This window comes from Pochonia chlamydosporia, chromosome 5 (genome assembly GCF_001653235.2).
Source record: "Pochonia chlamydosporia 170 chromosome 5, whole genome shotgun sequence".
Classification (NCBI taxonomy): domain Eukaryota; kingdom Fungi; phylum Ascomycota; class Sordariomycetes; order Hypocreales; family Clavicipitaceae; genus Pochonia; species Pochonia chlamydosporia.
The window spans coordinates 361,017-386,997 of record NC_035794.1 but is presented as its reverse complement, the minus strand read 5'-3'; the positions used below and the strand labels follow the sequence as shown (position 1 = coordinate 386,997).

Genomic DNA, 25,981 nt, shown 5'->3' with positions numbered 1-25,981 from the left:
AAATATCGAAACAAACACGCCTATTATTATTTTTTGCCTATTCTTAGTGTGTATGACTCTCGTATGACCCACTCTTTCACCATTTAACATTCGCGGCAGTCGACCGGCTAATTACATCTTCGTTGCCATTCATCATGGTGGCATGATTGCGGCATGTCAGATATCCAACGCGCCTCAGGTATTTGACATTCATCTTAATGGCAAGGTCAGGCTTCTGAGAAGAGGCTGTATCCGTTGGAGTCTCAATAGACAGCCCGAGACCGCCAAGGAAGTGTTGTACTGGCCAGAGCGGATGGCCCTCCCCAATCGCATTCATCTGCTCCAACGCCTTTTGCCTCCAAACTTGCCAGGATACCGGCTCACAAGCAACTTCTAGCTCTGAATTGACAAGCTGCCAAAATCGATTGCTGGATATCCCTTCAGTAAGGTCGACAAACGGGGCAACGTCTCCCGCGAATACTTGTTCAATAACTGCGGAGGAGACGGTATCAACATCCGCCAGGGATATCCAACTTCCATCTGGTTCCACTGGATACAGCCGCAGCATGGAGGCTGCCGAAACCAATCTCCAAATAAAGTCGTCAACGTTGGCAACGCCCTCTGATGAATTGCCGATAATGATCCCGGGCTTGATTACTGATACACGACTCTGCCCGTGCGCCAATTGACCTGCCGTGTCGTAAACCACGCTTTCCGCTACAAACTTGGACTGTACATAGCCAATATTTTGCCTCATCGACTCTGAAGTAGCCGACCTGTCTGCCTCAATATCCACCTTCATCCCCCCAGATACAAACACAAATGTTGGCCGAATAGGCGACTTGAGCGAAGCCCGCAAAAGTTCCACTGTGGACTGGACATTTGCGCCACGAAGCCGGTTGTAATCCGCGTTCCAGTTCACCACTGCGCCGTTGTGAACGATGGCTGTGATGTTCGAACCAGTTCTAGATTGTCCGAGCAGTCTCTCCCAGGGGTCGGCCCCGAGTCCTAATCCTGAAGCTTCCAAATCTCCTGTCCAAATCTCCAGCTTGTCAAGCCACTGGTCGTGCCACCAGCCGGCGATTCTAGCTGTTTTCGTGACTCGCTCCAAGCCATGCTGTGGAGTCAATGCTCTGACGAGAGCCACCACGGATCTCACCTTTGGGCTCCGAAGGAGATGTTTGAGGAGTTGTGTGCCCAAGTAGCCGGTGGAACCTGTGAGGAGAACCGTCTCTTGCCGTTGTGGATGAACCGAGGGAGGTCTCACAGTATATTCTTTGATTGTCGGATGGAGAGTTGAAATTATTTGAGACATTTCTTCTGCCAAGTTTATTGTCGGCTCATTTGGAGGTTCGATTTCTGAATTGCTGAGTTCATGTGTCTTGTTAATCAAAGATGCCATGGCCGCAATTGTGGTGTTCTTGCTATTAAGCATTGATAGACCAATTTGCACGTTGAATTCGGATAATAGCCGTCTTGTCAGAGACACAATACGTATAGAATCACCACCCAGGTCATAAAAATCGTCGTGAACACCTATTAGTTGCTCGGCGTAGTCGAGAACCTCAGCCCACAAGCGACGAACTTGAAATTCGACTTCGTTTCTGCAATCGCAAAACTCAGGTCGCTGGTTTATTGCAAACTTGACAAACTCTTCCGTGGAGAGCTCTTGACCCTGTTCTCGTAGAACCTTTCTATCAATCTTGCCAGAGCCAGTCCGGGGCATGTACTTGATAGGGATGAAATAGCTGGGAATCATGTGGACAGGAAGACAGGCTTCCAACTTTTTACTAAGCTGGCCAAGAAAAGCTCTCGTTAGCGAATTGACAGTATCGATGTTGGCTCTTCCCATCTTCTGGCGTTGTTCATCATCTTTGAAGCTCACAAAAGCGACAAGAGCCTCCATGGACGGCCGTTTAATGAGGTCCACAACAGTATGTTCAATTTGCGATCCATTTCGCTTCATTTGATATTCGATATCACCCAAGTCGACTCTTTGCCCTCTGACCTTGACCTGTGTATCTCTTCTTCCCAAGTATACGAGCTGCCCGTTCGAATCATACTGGACCAAATCTCCGGTCCTGTAGAACCTAGGTGCTTTTTTGATAATATCTGCAGGTAAACACCCGAGTGTGTTTAAAAACAATTCTTCTTGTTTGGCTGCCTCATCGAGGTATCCACGCGCTATTGCCGGTCCTTGTAGGACTAATTCACCAACGCACCCAATTGGGGCCAGTTTATCATGATCATCAACTTCTGTAACCCAGGCGAAATTACTGACTCCACGGCCGATCGTTGCACCTCTCTCCTTCGATGATTTGAATGTATGTGATACAGAATACACAGAAGCTTCTGCGGGACCGTACGCATTTATCAGTTTTACTTTTTCTGCCCACCGTTCAACAATTTCATTTGTTAGAGCCTCGCCGCCCACGAGAAGTGTCTTGAGGCTCGGGACTTGTTCAGGGGCTAGGGTCCGCAGGAACGACGGCGGCATCAATGTGAAATTCGCTCGAGCCTCTTCGATAAATTGCGCCGTCCCCTGTAAGCGTTCCTCTTCTCTTGGTACGCAGATTGTGCCACCTTGCACCAGAGTGCTAAGAATATCGCTTACACTAACGTCGAACACATAACTCGAGAACTGCATCACCCTGGAGTTGTGGTCCATACCAAACCTCTTTGCGTGGCCCCTGATACTAGCTGCAAATGCTCGGTGCTCAACAACAATGCCCTTGGGGGTGCCAGTTGAGCCTGATGAAAATATGACATATGCAGCATTTGCTGGGGTTGGCCTGGGGAGACTTTCTGTCGAATCTAGCTGGTGGTTGTGGAAGATGGGAGACTCCTCTGAAATTTGTATCACATGAGTTGTCATGTCTGCGCAAAGCATCTTTGTCGATGGAGATACCAACACCACTTTCGCATTTGCCTTGTTCACCAAATTTTGCCGGTGCTTGACTGGGTGCGCTGGATCCAGAGGCATCATTGCTCCGCCAGCCTTGAGAATTCCTAGAATTGACACAACAGCCCATATACTCTTCTCGAAACAGAATGGCACAATTGTCTCGATTCCAACACCTAGAGATGTGAGATGATGGGCTAGTTTCGTGGATAACTCATCCAGCTCCCCGTAACAAATACTACGCCCGGTTGAGAACAGAGCTTCCTTAGATGGGTTGCTGGCGGCCTGTATTGCAATCAAGTCGTGTAAGAGTACTTCGACTGGTGATACGTCTTCTTTGTTCCACTCGATGGCCTGTTGTAAGTCCCACGATGAAGCAACTGATATGTTCTGAAGGGGCACATCCTCCTGCCTTGATAATTGTAACGCGACGTGCTCAAAGTGGCGGAGTAGTCTCTCAACTTGCGATTCTGATACCATCTCAGGTTGGAAGGTCGCGTCAAACACGACTTTTCCATCAAGGATCTTGACTTGTACAACCAGGGGATACGTAAAGTAAGTCGAAGACATGCCATCGACGTCGAATCCATCCTCGTCTTCTGGCGTCATAAACTGGTCGATGCTGAGCTCAGATTTGGTAAATTGTTTCATCGGCTGAATCGTAATTAAACTGGAGAATCTGCAAGCTTCTTTAGCCTCACTGTGAAGGCGGGAAATATTCTGTAACCCAAACTGCTCGAAAGGAACCATTTCAACAGCCTGTGCTTGCACCTTCTGGAGAAACCCGGGGACTGAGATTGACGCGCCGGTATTAATCCGCACGGGAACTGTTGCAATTGTTGGTCCAGCAATCGACTCTATCCCAGGAACGGGAGCCTGGCGGCCGGATACCGTTGCCCCAAAGCAAATGTCCTTTGTGTCTGAGTATCTTGCAAGAACAATTGCCCAGGCGGCCCGGAAGACCGTTGCTTGCGTTATGGTGGAGTTATTGGGCTTGCTAAATGCCATGCTCCTTTGGATGGAGCTACTTTGCTTGACCTGTTCAGAATTGGCTGATACTACGTCTGGGAATGTTGATCGCTTGGCGGCTTGAAGTTCGTTTGCCCAGTAGTCTGAGGAAGCTTTACTATCCAGACCTCTTGTGAAGCCGATGAATTTGCCAAACGACTCAAATTTCCCAGTTTGTGATTTCAGGTATATGGAAATGAACGTGTCCACTATCATTGCCAAAGAAAATCCGTCAAATAGAGCATGATGGATCGTCCATACAAAGCGTCGATCTGATGTAAGTTCGAATTCAACCAGAGGCGATCCGTAGGTCATACTAGTCATTGTGCTCTGATTCTTTTTCCTTTCCGACCCAGCAGTTTCAGAGTCATTCCAATGCATATTTTCTTCCACGATAACTTGAAAGGCTGAATTGTTGATGAGAATAATTCGTGAGCGTAAAATCTCGATAGACTGGAAAGTCATCTCCCACGCAGTCTTAAACCAGCCGATGTCCACATCGTCTGCCACCCGCAAGATGTGTCTGGCGACATAAGAGCCGGAAGCTTTGAGACTTAAAGCCATGAGACCCTCTTGGAGTTTGGTGCATTGGAAGACATCTTCGATGGCCGTCCTGTCTTTCAACTTGCACTGCTTTAACGCAATATCCACTGCCTCCGTTGCGTTGATGGAATCGAGTGCACTGAAAGGCGAGTAGGTTTGGCTCGTTTCTTGTTTCTGTACAGCCAGCCAATCTGCCATATCGGAGAGCTTGGGTCGTCGGAAGATGGTGTCTACCGTCAAGGTCATGTTACGACTACCGGCAAGACTGCATAGTTGAATGGCGGAAATGGAATCACCACCTAGTTGTAAGAAGTTGTCGGATCTGCCAATTGATTCGGACGGGATGCTCAAAATTGAGGACCAAATTGACTGTAACTCCCTTTCGATAGCGCTGACAGGTGCATCGCGGTTGTTCATGTCACAAGTGAATCGAAGTTTGTCCTCTGTCGATGTTGTCTGTGCCTTGGCGATTAACTGGTTCCTATCAACTTTGCCCGATTGGAGTCGATCGGGTGTACCATGGAAGATCAAGTACAAGTCTGGAACCATGCTTTTGGGAAGTTTAGCCGACATGGAGGACCTTGACTCAGAAACTAGGCTGATCATCTCTTCCTTGACGTTTTGCACAATGCGAAGAGGCGATGGGCTGTGGTTGACTCCGGATGTGTACCATAGTAGAGCTGTCAAAGATTCCCGATGGGTACGATAGTCCTTGAGAATGACCGCGATGCCACTCATATCGCTGGGCAAACTCATGTTGATGTGGTGATCAATCTCTTCGAGTTCAACTGATAGACCCTGTGATTCGATCTGCTCATCTTTCCGCCTAATATAGTCGAAGCTTCCATCGTGGTTTCTGCGGACGAGATCTCCGGTTCGGAACACTTTTCGGGAAGAACCCTGGCCTGGAAGCCAGTCAACATGCTCAACGAATTGGTTATCCTCGCTTGTATGACAAGTTATATATCCTCTGGCAAGCAGCGGTCCTTCGATTACCAGCTCCCCAACGCAGCCAAGTGCAGAGAGTCGTGGGTTCCCTGTGGGTTCGACAACCCAGAAAGCACTGGCAAGAGGCTGACCGATATTCGCCAGGTTTCCATTCTTTCCCAAATTGGCGTTCCAAGAGCAAACTGGAGCTTCTGGCGGTCCATACATACTGTATAGCTCCAATGTATCTTTCCAACGATGTATAGTTTTCTCCGTGATTGCTTCTCCACTAAGAACCATGACACGCAGATGCGGTACTTTCTTTGGTGAGATCAAATCTGCAGCAGTTGGCGTGAGGAAAGCCCAATTTGCATGCGTCCCATGGATAGCCGTGGAGAGATTAGACTTGCAATCTTGCTCCGCTGCAATACAAATGCAGCCTCCACGCATAAGGGTCACTAAGGCATCTAGGATACCAACATGAGATGAGAATGGAGAGAATTGAAAGACTCGGGTTCCCGGACCAACACCCAAGGTCGCTCCATATGCCTCGGAGGATGAGCACACGGCTTGGTGTTCCATGACAATGCCCTTGGACGGGCCGCTACTGTCCTGTGTAAAAAAAACATAACTGGCGTTTTCCGGAGACGTTGGTTCATAATTGGCAATTGAACTTCCAGTACTGGCAAATGTTGCGGCAGAATTGTGGTCAATGATCAAAGTGTCATCTACCAAGCCGAGGAATCTCTCGTTCGTTAAGGTCGAAGTCAGAACTAGCGATGCTCTTGTCTCAGAAAGCATGAACTTGAGAGATGCCAAAGTGGTTGTGGGATCGATGTGTAAGAAAGCTCCTCCAGCCATTTGGACAGCGACCATAGCTATAATAGCCCATTTAGACTTTGGAAGACAAATCGGGACGATTATTTCGTTGCCAACGCCCATTTGTCGCAAGACTGGCATCAGTCTTGAAGCTGAGGCTCCCAACTCAATATAACTCAAGTCACCATCCCATGAAGCGACTGCAGTAGCATCTGGCTGTTGGCTAATCTGCTTATGTATCGTCCAATGGGTGCAAGAAGCTTGCGCAGGTTTGATATGTTGAGAATTGATGGCATGTTGAATGTCCCATTTCCCAGCCAGTGTTAGATCTCCCAAAGTTTTGTCCTCTTCACTTTGTAATTGCTGCGTAACGTTGTCAAGATGATGACAGAGAGTTGTAGCTTGTTGCTTTGAGATGATGTTCATGTCATAGTAGATATCGATGATGACATCATTGTCTCGAAGGTTGCATACAATGACAAGAGGATAATTGAAGTACTGCTGTCTGTCTTGCTCAGGAACAGCTCCCTGACTATCTAGCCCAGGATCCTCCAGTAGAATCTGGCCGCTATGACTTAGAAGTCGCTCAGGTTGAATAACGAGCAGGCTAGAGAAGTCGCAAACTTCCCTTGCTTGGTCTCCTAATTTGGCAATGTTCTGTAAGCCGAACTGCTCATGAGGCGTAATTTCTGAGCCTTGTTTCTGGACTCTCTCTAGAAACTCTGAAACTCTCATGTATTCAGGCAATTGACAACGAATTGGTACCGTTGTTATCACCGGACCAACCATTGTAGCTAGCCCGGAGACAGGCGCAGATCGACCAGCGAAAGTTGCGCCAAAGCAGACGTCCTTCATGTCACTATATCGTGCGAGAATAATTGCCCAGGCTGCCCGAATGGTAGATGCCTTCGTAATAGTAGACTTTGTCCTTCTAGGCATCGCGAAATTGTCTTTCAAGATGTGTACATTGGGAATCGCCGGCTTGACGACCTTGCCTACCGCTGGGAAAGAAGGCTTTCTTGCTCCTCGAAGTTGGTATGTCCAATATTGACGACTTGCCTCTGAGTCTAAGTTGACGATGTATTCAATAAATCGGACGTAAGGCTGCAACGTGATACTTGAAGTCTGGTTATAGTGCTGGTGCAGCAACTCAAGCGCAAGATTAGCAGACCAGCCGTCGTATATGGCATGATGGACCTTCCAGACAAAGTAGTATTCACCGCCATCACGGACTAACGCAGAGTGACATAAAGGCTTTCCGTAACCCATTTCAACTTCATTTAAGCTTTTCAGGTATGAATCCAAATTTAGACCTGTCGTATCTGGCCATTGGAATGCTTGCTTAATCACAGCTTGCGTATGGTACGGGAAAGTATTGTTGTCAACAACAATGATTCTAGTCCTCAGATTAGAACATTGCTGCATTGTCTGTTGCCATGCAGTCATGAAGCGGCTGATATCGACATGCTGTGGTAAACGGTAAGTGCTGGTGCTGAGATATGAGCCTGGCTGTCTCAGGGATAAAGCCATTAGACCTTCCTGTAGTTTCGTGCACGGATAAATGTCTTCGATATCAGCTACTGACTTCAGAGAGCATTTCTGTTGAACTGTGGCAATAATATTGTCAATGTCTGCTCTGGGAAGTAAGGCGAACGGCACTGGTGTGTTAGTGTTGTTACATGTAGCAAGTGATGCTGCCGCTGCCATTGAAGAGAGTTTGGAGTCCTCAAAAACGCTTGATACGTCGATCTTGATACCGTTTTCCAGAGCCAAGGTCGATAGCTGGATAGCAGAAATGGAATCTCCACCGATCTGCAAGAATTGATCTCCCTTGCCAATGTTTTCAGAAGGAACCTTGAGCACAACAGCCCAAAGATTTCGCAATTTAATTTCCATGTCAGTGTCAGGTTCAAGACTCTCGGTCTGGGACCTTGACAGAGCCTTCAGTTGATGCGGATTCATTCTTTGGACGTATTCCAAGAGTTTCCTTCTGTCAATTTTCATGGAGCTGAGAAATGGCATTCTGGCAACCGGCATGAAGAATGACGGAACCATGTAGGCTGGTAAGCTCTTGCTCAATTGACCTCGGAGTACGTCAAATCGTGCTTGCAAGACGGTGTCCATTGCAAGATGTTGGATGCCATCATTTACATCAGCTCCGCAGTTCTGGATAGGTGTGTCATGGAAGCTTGCGAAAGCAATTAGTGCTTCTGACGCCCCTTGACGAAGAACTTCCACCGCAACGTGCTCAATGTTGGTATTTGCAGATGACTGCTTGATGTTGTATTCAATTTCTCCAAGCTCGATTCTTTGGCCACGAAGTTTCACTTGCGTATCCTTTCTTCCGATATACTCGATATCACCATCAGATGTATACCTGACCAGGTCTCCTGACTTGTAGATTCTGTAGTCTGGGTGGCGGAGGCTGTCTGGCAGCCAGGAAACAGCATCTGATGCCAGGAATGATTTGGAGGTTCTCTCTTCATCGTTAACGTAGCCTCGACCCATGGTGAAGCCATGCAAAAGTAGCTCGCCAACGCAGCCAATGGGAGCTAATCGGCTGTGATCATCAGGCTCAACAATCCAAGCATTCATATGCAAAGTTTTGCCCAGAATTGTCGGTGTCTCTGAAACAGAAGAATATGAATGTGTAAGTGCGTAGATGCAACACTCAGCTGGAGCGTAGCCATTTAAGAGCCTAACATGAGGCAGCCAAGTTGTCAAGTTGTCTTTTCTAGGCGCTTCGCCGCCTAAGATCAAGGTCTTAAGCGATGGCACTTGTGCTGGCGTAAAGGTTGTAGTGAAGGACGGAGTAAGCATAGCTACATTGGTATTTGAGTCGTTTATGAAACCAGAAATCCCTTGTAGGCGTTCCTCGTTGGATACAACACAGACAGTGCCTCCAAATACTAGGGTAGTAAGAATCTCAGAGAAGCTAACGTCGAAAACGTAACTGGCGAATTGCAACACCCGAGATGAGCGAGATAGCTTGAACTCATTTCCATGACTGATAATACTAGAACAAATGGCTGAATGGTTGACGGTGATCCCCTTAGGCTGCCCTGTAGAGCCGGAAGTGAACAGGATGTAGGCTGCATTTGTGGGATAGGGTTTGATGTAGTTTTCCTTAACAGGACGGCGGCCCGTTAAACCTCTAATGAAAGAGTCTGAAAGAGTTATCGACTTGCTTGACAGGCGGCTGCATATACGTTCTGTCGTCGGTGATCCGATGACATATCTGGCGTTTACTTGTTGAACTAAGCCTTGAGAACGAGCAAATGGGTGCGAGGAGTCTAATGGCATAAAGACTCCACCACTCTTCATGACTGCCAGCATTGCAACAATAGCCCAAGCAGATTTTTCGAAGCATATAGCGACTACGTCCTCGCTCTGCAGCCCATTCGTGCCTAGGTATGCTGCCAAAAGGTCAGACTTTGTATCCAGATCGTGATAGGTCATGCAGATATCACGAGAAAAGATGGCCTCGGATTCAGGAGATTCAGCTGCGCGTTGTGAAATCAATTCATGCACACAGCTGTTGACAGTAACGTCCTTCATATGGTTGTTGAAGGAGATGGCCTGACTTAGATCCCATGGCCCGGCGACAGAAACATCAGCGATTTGTTGCTCGCCCAGTTCGGCCATTTGTTGTACTATATTGTCGTAATGAACTGAAAGGCAATTCATTTGCCAATCCGAAACGATGCTGCTATCATATGTCAAGTGTACCATGACGTGATTCTCGAACATCATGCATTGTATCACAACCGGAAAGGTGAAATAGCCCTCGAAAGTCTCTGCAACTCCATACTTGTCATCTTTTTCGCGATCCATAATGCTGGATGCTGCGTTCAGGATATCTCCAACTTGTTGCTCTGGTTGAACGATAAGAAGACTAGAGAGCTCGCAGGCCTTTTTGGCATCTTCGCCTAACTTGGCGATGTTCTGGAAGCCCATCTGTTCATACGGCATCATCGCCAGAGCTTGTGACTGTACTTGGCCCAAGAAATCTACCAAGTCTTGTTTAGGGTCTATCTTAACGCGAATAGGAACGGTTCCAATCACGGGCCCGGCAATATTTTCGATCCCACTTAGTGGTGCATTTCGCCCGGAAGCAGTCACCGCAAAGCACAGGTCGTCCATGCCACTGTATCGGGATAGCAGCATCGCCCACGCAGCGCGAAGTATTGTTCCCTTTGTAATAGAGGAGTTTATCCGCGATGGAAAGGATATGTCTCTAGTAAGTATCCGGGTAACCTTCTCCAATCGACTTGTCTTCGTAGCTGATGCAAGTGGTGGGAATGAGGCTGCTCTAGCTCCGTGTAATTCTTTCGTCCAGTATTCGCAAAGTCGTGATTTGTCAAGGTTAGATGCGTATTGAATGAACCAAGAAAATGGATTGAATCTGGGAGCGGAACCCTCTTCGTAAGCGCTTTTGAGAGAACGCAGAATTAGCTTCATGGTCCATCCATCAACTACCGCATGGTGAATGATCCAAATTAGATAACTCGCGCCATTTTCGTCCTGTATTATGGCTGAGCGACATAGCCTTGATCCGTATGTCATTTGCATTGTTTGAGCTACATGAAGATAGCTTTGAAGATTGTGGCCAATGGTATGCTCCCACACAAAGTCGCCGCCCACCAACACTTGAAGCGAGACGTCTCCTATTTGTACGATTCGCAATCGTTGACTGTCACAGTTGTCATAGATGAGTTTCCATGATGCTTTAAGAAGGTCCAGATCTATATGTTCATGGAGTCTGTAAACATGTTTCGCGACATATGAATGCGGGTGCTTGATAGATAAGGCTAAGAGACCCTCTTGCAGTGGTGTACAAGGATATGCGTCTTCAATAACTTCATTTTCTTGCAGTCCACAAATTTCTCTTAGCTTTCGAATAGTGTCCTCGACATGAGCACTTCCTAATAAACTAAAAGGCTTGACCACTTGTTCTTCCTTGGTAGAAGTCGCAGTGACCAGATTTGTGTTTAAAGCCATGTCCATTAGTCGAGGGCTCTTAAAGATGGCTGGGGCTGGTATGTCTAAACCTTGTTGTCGAGCCGCAGAAGACAGTTGTATGGCACTGATGGAATCGCCACCGACTTCCAAGAAGCTGTCCTCTTTGCCTATGTGGTCTGGGTCAATTCGAAGAACTTCGGCCCAGAGTGCCCTGATTTTGAACTCCATATCAGTAGTCGGTGGAAGCTTGCGGTCTGCCATGGAGAATTCTGTCAGCCTCTCAAGAGATAGGCTATCTGTGAGTGTCTTGAGCTTGCGCCGGTCAATCTTCATAGAAGAAATAAACGGCATTGCTGATAGCGGAATGAAAAAGGACGGTATCATATATGGCGGTAATGTGTCTTGTAAATATGCTTTAATTGTAGCCATTCGGTCGCGGAAGCTTGTCGTCCAACTATTCCTGTCAATCAGTAAACTTTCGAGAGAACTTCCCACTGGACCAGATTCAATGGTTGAGAATGTCAAAAAGGCAATCAGGAAATCCCCCGTTGTTCGACTACAAAAATGTACTGCCGCGTGGCTCAACAAGTCGTCAGCGGCTCGAATAGAATGCTCAACTTCGCCAATCTCAAGTCGCTGGCCACGAAGTTTGACTTGTGTATCTTTGCGGCCGATGTATTCGATTTCCCCCTTGAAATTATATCGCACCAAGTCTCCTGTCTTATAAAACCGGAGCATAGAGTTACGAGCCGATTCTGGGAGCCACTTGGGCTCACCAGGAAAGACAGAGGTTGATCTTGACATGTCATTGTAGTAACCCCGTGCAAGAGCATGGCTCTGAATGACAAGTTCTCCAATACAACCAATCGGAGCAAGAGTGTCATAGTCGTTCGGGTCACCAATCCAGCAGAACCCATGATGGCCGGTGCCTATTGTACGAGGATTTGAGTCTCCTGCCTGATATGTATATGAGGTGCAGTAGACGCAACACTCTGTCGGCCCATAGCCGTTGATAAGCTTCACGCGACCCTGCCACTTTGTAATGATATCAGGAGTGGGAGCCTCGCCGCCCAGAACAAGAACCTCTAATGTCGGGACCTGGTCATAGGTAAACGTGCTGACGAACGATGGTGTTAAGAATGCTGTGTTTACCCGTGCAGAAGTAATAAATTGAGGCGCATTTTGCAGCTTCTGAGTATGTGGCAGGATACACACTACACCACCGAAAGCCAAGGTTGTAAAGATTTCGCAAATGCTAGCGTCAAAAACGTAACTGGAGAATTGGAGCACTCTCGATGTAATTCCAAGGTCGTATCTCCTTCCGTGACTAGTGATGCTGGAACATATTGCCGAATGCTCGATCACAACACCCTTTGGTCTCCCTGTTGAGCCAGAAGTAAACAGAATGTAGGCGGCATCTGTAGGAAGCGGTTTATGCTGAACTCCAGCTTCATAGATGTTGTCGCGAATTGATCGCAGGAAATCGCCCGAAACTTCTAGAACAAACTTGGCTATACCCTGACAAGATCGAGTAGACAGTGATGAAGTGAGCAATACCTCCGCGTCAACTTCACTAACAAGCTGTTGTCTTCTGTGAACTGGATGCAATGGATCAATTGGCATAAAGGCATGCCCAGCTTTTAGAATCGCAAGCATACTGATAACTGCGAATTTGGATGCCTCAAAACAGATCGCTATCACGGATTTCCGAGGCAAATCGAGACTTTGGAGATAACAAGCCAACGCATCGGTCGCGGTGTTTAGCTCAGCATATGTCATTGAGCCCTCAGATGAGAATAGCGCCTCGTTGTCTGGAATCTGCGCGACCTTGTCCAAGAACATATCAGTTAAGCAATTAGGCACAACTGAGATATCGTTGCGGTTCCAGTCGCAAGCTTGTTGCAAGTCCCATGGTCCTGAGACTGTAATGGAACCCAGCAGAGAGTCCTTTTCGGCAAGTAGTTGGTTGGCAACATGCTCCAAATGAGAGGACAGAGCAAGACATTGGGCATCAGAGACGAAAGCTTCGTCGTAGACAAAGACAAGTTCGACATCATCTTGCCCTATGGAAGCTTGCAAAACCAGGGGGTAGTTAAAATAGTTCTTCATAGCATCTTCCGAAACGGATTTCTCAATCTCAGACGATTCCAATATACCAAACAGATTGCGAAGAGTCTCCCCTGTCCCAGTAGAGTTCACTACCAACAAGCTGGCAAAATCACAAGCCTCCGCAAATTCTCTTCCGAGCTTGGAGATGTTTTGAAGCCCAAACTGTTCGAACTTTGCCATTTCGGAAGCCTGATCTTGTACAGCTTGCAAGAAGTCAGATGTTCCAATCCCCGGGTCGATGGCAATACGTACAGGCACCGAAGCTATCATAGGCCCAGCGATTCTATCAACACCTGCAATCGACGTATATCGGCCGGACACAGTCGCACCAAAGCATATGTCATTAGTGTTGCAATATTTTCCTAGTACAACTGCCCAAGCTGCGCGGAAAATAGATGCCTTGGTAATAGGTGTGCCGACAGGGTCGGGTAGCGAAATGGAAGTCTTGGTAACAGCATTGGTGGTTGTGTAGCTGTTTGTTCCCATAGTGGCCGCAGACAAACGTATAGGAAAGTCGGCTTTTGGGGCACCTTGTAGTTGTTCCTTCCAATACTCTTCTGCTGCTGACATATCTTTGTTGACGATATGCCGTATGAAGGTTGAATACGGTTGAAGCGTTGGTTGCTCCGCTTGCGAGTAAAATGCTCCCAATATCTCCATGATGATAGTCATGGTCCAGGAGTCGAAGAGAGCATGGTGGCATAGCCAAATGAAGTAAACGTCATTTTCTTCAAAATGTAGCGTATAGCTGCAAAGACTCGAACCGTATCCGAAGGAAGTGTCGTCCAATCCTGCTACTACCGAACGCAAATTTGCCTTGGTGCTGAAGTTCCAACAAACTTTCTCCGAAACAACTACTTGAAAGGTGATGATGTTGTCTACGACAACAATCCGAGTCCGTAGTATGTCGCACGCATCCACCGTTTTCTCCCAAGCCGCTTTGAATTGGTGTACATCGGCGCCTCCAGCTAAGCGGTATATTATTTTGGCCACATATGAGCCAGGAGACTTGGCTGAAAGAGCCATAAGTCCTTCTTGAAGTGTCGCCGAGGGATAAATGTCTTCAATTGAGCCGGGAGACGGCAGCTGACAGAGTTCTTGTATTTGTTGCTTCAGAGTTGGGATGTTGAATTCAGAAGGAATTAATTCGAATGGGAGAGTCTTGTTTTCTAAAGGAGTAGTGTCAGGTGTCACCATTCTGGCCATGTCGGCTAGCTTTGGGTTACTGAATATTGTTTCAACCGAGAGATTGATCCCATTTGCTCTTGCTTCACTAGAAAGTTTAATTGCCGCGAGAGAGTCGCCACCAATGCGTAGAAAATTGTCGTTCCTGCCGATCTTCTGTCTTGGAACTCCCAAAACTTTACACCACAGTCGGTGGATCTGGAACTCAATAGGAGTAGAAGGCATTTCTGGCTCTTTACTGCAAGGTTGCAAACCAAGAAGCCCTGCCATGCCCGCCTTTCGTGCCAGAGAGCCCAATTCCTTACGGCTGATCTTATCCGATGCTGTCCGCTGTGGCTGGCCGTAGAGGATGAAATATCTTGATGGGACCATGTACGACGGGATCTCCGCTCTCAACATCGAGTCTAGTTTTTCTATCTGTTGACGTTCATCATCAGACGGGTCGAAGCATATTTTTGGCGCTGAATGCGACAACTTCGAGCCAGATGTATACCAAAGCAGAGCGACCAGAGTATCACGAGCGCCATCTTCCAATGAAAGAAGATCTACTATTCCTCTCATTTCGCAAGGAAGGTATTCTGATAGCACGCACTCGATACCAGAGATTTCTGTCCGTTGGCCGTTTATCTTTACTTGTGAGTCTTTTCGCCCGACATATTCAATTGTCCCATCCGCATTTCGGCGAACAAGGTCGCCTGTAAGGTAAGCTCTCACTGGAGGAATACCTCTTGGAAGTAGTTTAGCATCCTCAATCCAGTTGCTCAGAGACTGTTCGTCTGCAGCTATGTAGCCGCGGCCAAGAAGTGGTCCCTGTAACATAAGTTCTCCTACACAACCATCTGGTACCAGTCTATCAGCGCTTGCCGGATCAACAACCCAGAACACACTAGATAGCGGGTTTCCAATATTTGTGGAAGTTTTAGAATCCCTTAAAGATGGATTCCACGCGCACCATCCCGACGCCTCTGCAGGGCCATAAAGTCCGTAAAGCTGCTGAACATGTCCCCAACGGTCAGCCGATGTCTGGTTAATCGCCTCACCCCCGAGACTGAGAGTTTTTATAGTCGGAACCATTGACGGGGACACAAGATCTGACACTGTTGGTGTGAGAAACATCCAATTAGCCGTCGTCCTAGCGATACCACCTGCCAGATCGTGCAGTCGCTCCTGGTCTGATATCACGCACACACAGCCGCCTCTCATAAGGGTGACCAGAACATCAAGAACTCCGATGTCAAAAGTGTACGCTGAGAACTGAAGAACTCTGGTTCCTGGTCCGATGTTCGTCTGCTTTCCATAGCCCTCGCTAGTCGTGCATATGCTGTCGTGTTGCAGCATAATGCCCTTGGGTTTGCCTGTACTTCCAGAGGTAAAAATAACATAGCAGAGGTTTTTCGGCGTAGCTGAAGATGTCGGAGCGCTGGCAGGCAGAGGCATTGCCAGCAACGACTCTTCGCTAACTCTGAGGCTAGTGACCCCTGACTCCTTTATTAGGGATTCATATTCAACTGAGCAGAGGCAAAGTTTGGCCCCGACGTCTTGCAACATTGCTCGTATTCTAGACTGAGGCGCATGGGGATCCAAAGGGACAAAAGCAGCACCAGCCATTTGGACAGCTACCATGGAAACCACTGCCCAAGATGACTTGGGGAAGCAAAGCGCAACGACTGTTTCCGGACCGATGTTACGTTGTTCTAATGTCTGTGCTAACCGGAAAGTAAATGATCCCAGCTCTTTGTAAGTCAGATTTCTGTCCCATGATGCCACAGCCTGCTCCTCTGGTCGCTGTTGAATATGACGTTCAATGAGCCAATGGGTACAGGACTCTGCTAGTGGCGGAAGTAAATTATAGGCCTTCAAGTTTCGTTCAATATCAAGGGTGCTGACAACACTGTAGTCTTTCACCGGCGCAGTTGGATTGCAAACAATGTCATCCAAGACTTTTCGGAAAGACCTGGCAAGTCGCCGACCGTCTTCGTGGGACATGACTGACGTATAGTAGTCGAGATACAGGGAAGGGGTTTCTTTCGTTAAATGAAGAGTGACTGCAACGTCATACTTGCAGAACAGTCAATATATTGGCCTTTGAGTGTGTCGACTTATAACTCACCTCCGTTGGCGCCCGGTTGGATAACACATCAATCTCAAGGGGTGACATGTTACCATTCGTCTCGTGCAAAGGATAGATTACCGATACGATGGTGTTGAACAAACTCTGTTCCAAATTCATCGAGTTCTGTATGGCGCTTAGTGAAACATTCTGGTTTCTCAAAGCAGCACCCAGCTCTGACTGAAGTCGATGCAGCAGGTCTAAGAAGGTATCTGATTCCAGGCAAGTAACTCTGCAGATCAGCAAGTTCATCAGCGTTCCAACCATGTTTTGGAGCCCTTCTAGAGCGGCGTCGCGACCAGATGACACATATCCAAAACAGACGTCATTGCTTAGTGTGTATCCTTGAAGTACGATACCCCATGCTGTCTGTATCAATGTCGCCATTGTAACTCCATGCTGTTGGCAGAAATTTTGCAGTTTTGCGCCATCAATGTCAATCGACTGAGTTAGGAACTCCCTCGGCTTTTTAGATTCCTCAGCAATCTGAGGAAATTGGCAGCTCGTCAAATTACGAGTGTATTCCAGCCAATAGTCAAGACTTGTCTTGCCCAGTCTCACGCGTTTAGTCTGACCTTGCGCAAATGACACATAACTGCTGAATGGTGGGCAAACACTCTGTTGCAGCTGCTCCGCATAAGCAAGTATCAAATCTTTGAACAAAATCTCAACAGACATGCCGTCCACAATCGCGTGGCTAATCTGCAGACGGCAGGCGGCCGTCCCGTCATCAGTTTCGCAAATCAGCAGACGATGACCCGGCCGAGTTGGAGACAGAGCTTCCACTGGGTACGTGTCCAAAGCTTTCAGTGCAGATTCCATGTTGAGAGCGCTTTTGTACCGTTTAATATCAGGCGATATCGTCTTTAGAACGACTTGGTCGAAGGCAGAGCTTTCCCCGAAAGAAGGTAGAAATATTGTGCGTAGTGCTGCATGACAAGCTACCACCTTCGTCCAAGCACTCTCGATCTGCACGGCTGAAAATGCTTTCAAACTGCCCTTCAAACGAGCCGAGAACGTGGTATCAATGATGTACGCCTGATCAGAACGCAGTTGTGATATGACCATGCCTTCCTGAACTGGAGTGCAAGGGTAGATGTCCTCGATCTCGGAATAGCCCTTTGCCTTGGCAGAATCCAAGACTTTATTCAAATGAGAATAAGTTCCATCGAACAAAGGAAAGTTATAAAATGAGACTATGTCTTCCAATGACTCCAGGGACTCGAGGTATGTTCCCATATTCGTTTTAACTTGTTCGGTCCAGCCTTGTTCTGTGGACTGGTGGTGTTGCAGCTTCTGCGGGAATGTCATGTTCACTTTTATTCGCGACCCAGCCTCATGGGCCAAACCTTCAACATTGAACACAGCTGAGACTCTCATCTCAGCTGTCCCTTTTTCACAATAGGCGTTCTCACGCCCATTTAGTTTCGCAGGAGTGCTGAACCGAATGGACATGTCCACCAAACCGCCTTTCTGGTTCGGCCTTCTGCAGTTGTTTCTCGGACATAATAACTCGTCTCTGCAATATTGTAGGAGTTCCCTACGGCCATTCGCGGTTGTATTCGTGATGCTTCTCTTGAACACAATTGTTCTGGTGCCATCAACGTCCACATGTAACGCATCGCGACCAGGGAAATGTTCTTGTAGTGAATGAACCAGTGCCGCGATGCAAGCAATCATCACATTTAGGTCGAATTGCGTGTTGCTGGTCTCCCGAATTAGACTGTGTCTTAATTCGAAAGAATGAACTGCAGTTTTTATGCCATGAATGTCCTGTTCGCACAGCTCCCACTGTGTCAGGTTACCACTTTCAAGTGTCCCGTTGAGCTCCATTTCAGACTGATGTATCTTGTCGTTCAATCTTGACGTGCCATTCACGCGAAGAGGATGTCTTTCTGCTTTGGCATACAAATCAGATATCATTTTCGCGCCAAGTATGTCCCCTACTTCTAGTAAAATGTCCTCGGCCATACAGCGCGACATTACTTCTATAGCCGTAATGGAGTCTCCTCCAAGCCGGATAAAGCTCGCCGACAGATCAAGTTTTGACTCCGTGATCTGCAGAGCGGTTGCAATAATTCGGTTTATTCGGTCGCTAATCGGCCGGTCACTATGATGTCCATTTGTCCCCGAGCCTTGTATTTCGTTTCGGAGTGCCTTCTCGTCAATTTCTCCAGAAGGAGTGGTTGGCAGTTGTTCGAGAACAACCCATTTCTTAGGTATGCTTTGTACGTGTCGAGGAAATTGAGCTTTGGCTTCCTTCTTAATAGCGTTTCGGTAGCTCTTCAGCGCCGCAGTTGTATCAGCAGCTTTGGCATGGGTATTGTGTTGCAGTGAGATGGCCACTGCTAGAGCTGGATCATTGCGTTCTCCTACTTCGGCGTAAATCACCTTAGCTTCCTTGATACCAGCCAGCTGAAGAAGCCTTTCTTCGATCCAGGACGAAGATTCGACTATCGAGGTTGGTACCGTCATCGTGTCGACTGTTATATTCGAATATCGAGTCTTTCGTATGTAGAGTTGGCTTCAGGGACGCCCCCAATGCCAAGCAATAGCTCTTGTACTCTGTGGATAGTGTGATGATGTGAGTTCTGCAATGTAACTGTTGCTTGTCAAGCGTAATGCACGTTCCTGCTGTATTTCCAGTGACAGGAGGTGGAAATATCGCGTGTCAGCGTCTGTCAATGTCGTAGACTCTGGATGTGGTCGGGACTGGAAGCAAAATCTTGACTCAAGAGAAGACATTGACAACTTATTTGGAACAGGGCCAGGGCGTTGTGGTATTCTTCGCCGGGCCGATAGTATTCTAGTTACCCATCCAAGGATCGTTACTGGCTTCGGAAGAATGCATACATGTCCACCTCCATCATCTGTGTAGCTCCCTTTGGTGCACCGCTTCCTCTATCATGAGCTGGTTTTTTTGCTCTGCAGGGTTTTACTGGCCGGACCTTCAACTTGGGTGTCATGCCAGGGCCGTCTCTGCAGGGTGGCTACATTGCCGACAAAGCGGCATATAGCAATAGTTTTCTGCATGTGGTGAGATGACTAGCATAGTTACACGAACTTGGTGCCTCAATCAGAAAGGGCGAGGCAAAGGGTTGGGGGCTTCGGAAGTCTTGCCCAGCTTGTAAGACACTAACATTGAGCGGAAACAGATATGTATGACACCAATCTGGTACATTTGACGATTTGAACACAGCCTACCTCTAAACTAACAGACAAATGCAAATGACCTATGTTCCCGATCTTCGCATTGGTTTGCAGTGACGACGTTGCTACATAACGTTTTGCCCGGATGAAATCTCTAAACCCGGCAGGTAAGTGATGTCGACAACTATTACGCCCCAATCAGGTTTCAATCTGACCACAGAAACTAGTATAATGCTAGGAGGAGACCAGTCCCATTGGTGCAAGCAACTTGTCAGCATGGCTGGCATAATGGCCGAAAGAGGCGAACTACATGTGTCCGCAGGATTCATGGCTCCATTTTAACCGGAGACTAAAGTCCAGGAAGTTTACACTCCAGCACCAAGGCACGGCATGTGGGATCAAAGCAAGTGCTAAAGGCAAAAAGGGCAAGTGTATTTAGGATCTTAACGTCTAAAGAAATTGTAAACTTAAAAACAGGATTACTCGACGTGGATTCGTAATTGCGCCACCACGAACTGCGCGGACTGAGGGATTGATAGAGTGAAGGGGTGGTCTCGCCCATGCAAAGGTGACTAGTATGCCCCTTAGTTTAGCCAGCGTCACTCTTTCCAATTTGAGTAACTGCTTACAGGAGGACAGATCATCAATTAAAGTCATAAGATTACGCCGTCTTATTATTGAGTCTTGAGAATTCGTCAAAGCATGTCTTGTCTCGACGCAGGCTTGGAAGCCAGAGCACATCCTATTCTGTGAGTGACGAGCCATGCCAGCTTCATGGCCAACAACCTGGCATTAGAAACGGCCTTCTGCAACTCTCAACGCAGCGTTACATTCTACAACCTGTCAAACCAGGTCATCGGTCAACGGGTATGATCCGAACGACGCAGCCAAGGAGAACCGGTACTGGTCCGCGTGGCAGGAATCTCGGCGCCTGCAGGTCAATGTGCCAGTCAGACTAGCGTGACTCTGAGATACTTGGAAATCGGCACAGCAATACAAGGAACCTTGTCGGACTTTTGAGGCGCTGTGGGGTTATCGAGCCAAGAGATCAGTCTCTGGCCGCCCAGTTCGTGGTTCGATAACGTGCCAACCGCGAAACAGTGGAGCAGCGGACAATTAAGATCTGAATAAGATGAAATATTCAATCCTCTGCGGAGCCCGAAAGCCATCCATTTCGCTTCCAAGGGCCTTGGATCATGTGGATGCGGTATCTGAACGCGGGCCGCATTAGTTTCTCACTCGTCTCCACCAACTTTGGACAAGAAAGAGGACAAAGATTCGAGCATGTGCAGGGGATTAACGCGCGGAGCCGGATATTCACGGATCACTTGCTTTATCCTATTACTAGCCGGTATGTTCGAGAATTTGAACCCCCTTTGCAAAATCCACAGCGGACAGTTCGGTTGTGACGTATAAGCATACCTTCTAGATGTAGTTAGTTCTCACCGTCTTGAAGCTGCGTATCGCCTGATAGAGGTGACAAATTATCACTTAGTGTACATATACATCACGAAGTGCAAAGTTCCAGCTTCTCCAGGCTGGCAAGATTTAGCCTCTGGTCAGCAATGTGAGCTGAGAAATCTCACGTCATATGAAGGAAAGCAATCTAGGCTTTCACAGGGCAGGCGTGGAAGTACTATGTCAACCTGCATGGATCTTAAGACATCCCCCATCCAAATCCGCCTCTATATGACCCAATGCCGGTAGTACGGCCTTACATTGCCTGATGCAGAGTCAACAATAAACTACGACCTCTCGCGTGATAGGCGTTGCCTTGGCACACTATTATTCCTGCTCCTACACGTCACGTCTTGGACACTTGCATTCGGAGGTTTCAGAGGCCAAGCATTTGCATTTGGCACAAGTAAGCCAATAGAAAAGTATATACAGTGGTTAAACCTGCAAAAGCTATCGTATATCGCATTGTTTCCAAACACATATTGAGATGCGTTAGTGTTTACCACAGGCTGAAAGCGCATTCTTTGCTATATATATATTGTATTCCACGAAGGCCGTTACACTTTGCTTTTAAATATTGGACGCGCGTGTGAGAATACAGCGTACGTTCCGCTCCCAAAAATGCTAAAGGAAAACTGGGAGAGTTGAAAGATAAATTTTGGTCAAGGTTCATGTCCTTGGAGTAATTAAACCAGCATCGAGTCCCTCCTATGTTTCAAGCCAAATCTCGAGTGTTTGCCAACAAGGTCTCTTCCAAGCTAGTCCACCCTTCCCGGCCCATCTCCTTCAGCAAGACTTCCGCCTTCTCAGCCAGCTCTATGTGGCTTCTTTCCAACTTGGATGGCTCAATTTCGGGAACGAATGACTTGTTTGGATACAACTCGGACAGTTTCGTCTGTACATCTCTCCACGTGTACGGCGCGGCGTATGCGAAGATACGCTCATCCTTGATCTGAGGATGAAGTAGAGCTGCCACATGTAAGCGGGCATTATCCTGTACATCAACGTAGAAGTCTATGATTGAAAGTCAGTATCCGAGCACCTGTCTCAATACTAGTCAACTCACACTGTGCAGCGCCATTCGTCGCTTCAATGTATCCTTTATAAACCGCTTCAATCAGCCCAGAAGTTGATGGGTGGCCTTGATTCGCGGGATCCAGACTCAATCCCATATTCATACTTGGTAAAACTGCAAAATTTGTCAGCCATGGCGAACTAGCAAGGAGAAAAGGTCCTCAAATACCCGTGTTTAGGACAAAGCCAGGCGATGATTCTTGGTACCATCGCCATAGTTCTCTCTCGCATTGCGTCTTGCTGGCTGCATAAACGGAAAATCCACGCTCAGGGCTATAAGGTGGAGGAGCCCAAGCTTGAGCAATTGCTTCGTCATTCCACGAATCTTTTCCGATCCAGCGCCAGACTCCAGGAACTGGACTTGCAGCAGCTGCACAAGATGACGTGAAAACAAATCGTTTGATGTTAGGACGTTTCGCAGCAGCTTTCGCCAAGGTGACGGTGGCGAGTATCATGGGCGGGATGACTTTGTTTGGATCAGAGTCAAAGGTCATGTCGGAGGCAGCATGGACTACTCCTGAGATATCTAATCATACAGTTAATGGCGGTATTCTTCCCAATACATTTCGTCGAGTCGGCAACGTTTTTGGGTGAACTAGGACAGTCTTGGGCCAACATACCTTCAAGTACAGCATCAAGGGCTTCATCTAGTGCTAGATTCGGCACCGAAACCAATTCAAAGCTTCCGACTCCGTATCTTGTCTCAAACAGGGTCACCAGCCATGCGTTCTTAGCAGTGTCTCTCGTTGTTCCTCGGACCTTATACCCGGCACTGAGGAGTTGATCTGCCACATGGCTACCGACAAAACCACTTGCTCCGGTTACAAGAATCTTACAGCCAGGCTGCAGTACGGGGCTTTCAGACGCAAACATGATTTTCGTAGTGGTATTGAGGCTTTATCGTACAGGATGTTTAGATCTTGCGTAGTCGTTGATTGGAATCTTCAGTTCAGATGCCATCTTGCCGATATCTTTGAATGATGCAACACTTATATAGGGCATTCCTTACGTTTAACATAACTACGGCTGTGTTTTCTTCGCATGTGGTATTTCTAATCATGTGGCCTATGTTGAGGCTGGTTTAATTGTCCAACCTGAATAAGCGGTAAATATTGCTCTTGATATGTTAAACATATATATATGGTTATCTAATCCATGGATTTATAGTGGATCGCGGAGCAGATTGTTTTAAGCGTTATGTCAAGATAGTTGCTCTGGATGTTGGTTTTGTGCGTCATGTGTTGTTGTCATTCGCTACATTGGAAGCAATGAACAGATCGCAACTGGCGGGGTCAATTCGAGGTTGAGAATGAAAAGTGCAAGCACCACATGCACCTACAAAGCCAGAATGAAGAACAGCAAAAGGGGGAAATGATTGATGAAAAGCAGATGCCCAATGCGATTTGCCAAATACAGGCCAAGAATCTCACAAGTCTTTGCGAGGCCGTTGGCCAGCCACCCTAGACCAAAGTCGGCATTTAGTCGGTGACATATTCGCAACCACAAGATCCTTTGCAACGTTCAATCTAAATCATAAATGTCAAATGTTACAGCAGTAACAACGCATTGACATTTCGTTTTAGTGTCAATTCATTACATAACCACGTGTGTCGGCATTGTCTTGACCACTCGTGGCCGTTCGTCTCATCAAGCCGTGTCTTGGATGTTCCCAATGAACATCAAGCAATCATCGCCTCTTATTGGCGGCCAGGACGCGGCGATTCTTTCGTCCTCCACCACATCAAGTCGCTTGGGCGCGAGGGAGCTGTCCTTTTTGAGTTGGTTGTCAACTCCGCATGCTCCAGTAGGTGATCGAAGCAACAGGTGTGTGGGAGGCACGGAACGAATAAGTGTGGTGGCATGCAACGTTTATTGAGACATGCAGGGCCAACTAATGACACATGCAATAGAACCACGGACACACGGCAGTCCGAGCATACACGCGAAGTTGTCTTTTCGCTCACTCGTCAAGCCTGGCGAACGAAGAGCTTCTCGAAAATGGGTGTGAACGCCACGCGGCACAGGAGTGAATCAGGCACTTGATGGAATGCCAGTTCAGCGAAGCGATTGGATCATCAGAATGTCGAGAGCAACAGCTGGGTTCATCGAATGGCTTGACATTATGTATCGGACTGCATGCCATGCTCAATGGGGACCTTGTTCCGGTTTGATGCGCTGCAGGATTTCGCGCTCTGCATGAGACGAAACAATGCAGGTACAATTGACACCAACGACAACAACAATGACAACAGCAACATCAGTCAGAGGAACTGATCGTCCTCAAGTCGCTTGGATTCAAGCATAGCCCCCGTGAACTATGTTTTATAAACCCCTGTGACTTCGATAGCATGCGTCTCAAGCTTGGATCCAGAGTGTCCGATCCTGGTATTGGCGACCGAATACCAGAGACGACGACAACGATAACGTCAAATACAATTCTCTTTGTGGTCGTCGACACGGAATACAACAAAACACCTAACACTCAGCCAGGTGATACATCTTTGCATTAACAGCCCTGGCAAATTTTTGAAGTTGTTGCAAGTTGACATGTTCCTTCTCCCACGACAACGCAGGTTTTGGCTTGGCAAATTGCGAGCCAGGGTGCTTAAATCAGATTGAGTCGTGATATGCAAGCGACCAACTTAATCCGCTAGAGAGCGGAAGAGCGCTCAGCTTGTTGGTCGTGACGGGTCTGGCATACAAGAAGGAACAAAGGCGCTTGGAGGCCAAATGGCCTTTATTGAACCAGGATGCAGGATTGGCGCTAAACAGGACATCATATGTCAATGTCAATACCAATACAGGACGAGGGACTTGCAGAGAGAATAACGATTCCCAAGATAAACGCACTCTTCAACCCTGTCGCCTGTCATGCACCCCTGCAGATTCTGAACCACCGTGGCTGATGAAGACGGCGTTGCCGATGTGTCACAAGGATAGTTCTTGTGGGAGTCCTAGAAGACACGGGGAACTGCATTTTGACGACATTCAGAAGGCTACGCCATCGTAAGCATGATGTTGATTTGTGGTGAGCTGCTTTGAAAAGTATGGGCGACGTGGTTGTGGTTGCAGATGTCTGTCACATCTCTCATCGCGACCTGGTTGTGTGGGGTGGGACCTGGGTAATTCTCATCCACAGCGTGCGTTGTGTGCTGCATATCGAATATGCCTTGTCTTACGGGAGACTTATACTCTTCAATAGGAGCGTTGTACGTAAATGAATGCATCTGCTGCGCCGTGTCCGTATTGAATACGCAAACTCCGTAGGAGGACCGGGTTTACAAAATTTCAAGGTCATCAAATCCTCCCGTGCACGTTCACTCTACCCATCTAATCCATGTCGGCTGGCCGGGAAGGAAGGAACAGTCTGGTCCTTGCTTCATGTTGCATTGGCCACCGGGCCGTCTCAAGTGTCTCGAGAACTGTTGCTTCCTTCCGAGAAAACAAGACGATTTGATTTGGTAACATTTGAAAGCATTTGCGTTATGTATTGTCTGTTGTACTTTAGGAAAGTGTGCAGCCTGATGCAAGAAGCTGAACATGGTGCGCAGCCAACCAGACCTCGGAAGGCACCAGCTCCCAATTGGCAAAATACCAGATTTCCTGCCACGCAAGCTTCCATGCCTTCTCTTCTTGTATCCTCCTTTTTATTATCCGCAAGTTGACATGGAGCTCTTCCGGCTGTTCCGATATCTGAAATATTGTCTGGCCACTCTACGGAGTAGGTTCCATTCAATGTTCCGGAGCAAGCAACA

General features: G+C 47.6%; 2 protein-coding genes across 2 annotated transcripts; both read right to left on the bottom strand.

Moving 5' to 3' along the window:
* Positions 1–76: 76 nt before the first annotated feature.
* On the bottom strand, positions 77–19,019 carry VFPPC_05431 (nonribosomal peptide synthase; the record flags this gene model as incomplete). Its single annotated transcript, XM_018284628.1, has 3 exons — positions 77–7,836; positions 7,858–16,492; positions 16,545–19,019. 3 exons carry the CDS (start codon positions 19,017–19,019, stop codon positions 77–79), a joined length of 18,870 nt encoding a protein of 6,289 aa, XP_018141408.1.
* Positions 19,020–21,867: 2,848 nt separating this feature from the next.
* VFPPC_05430 (aldehyde reductase protein) lies at positions 21,868–23,099 on the bottom strand (the record flags this gene model as incomplete). The annotated part of the gene is made up of 4 exons (XM_018284627.1): positions 21,868–22,166; positions 22,219–22,341; positions 22,396–22,752; positions 22,847–23,099. The coding sequence occupies 4 exons, from the start codon at positions 23,097–23,099 to the stop codon at positions 21,868–21,870; spliced, it is 1,032 nt and encodes a 343-aa protein (XP_018141407.1).
* Between the last annotated feature and the right edge of the window lie 2,882 nt (positions 23,100–25,981).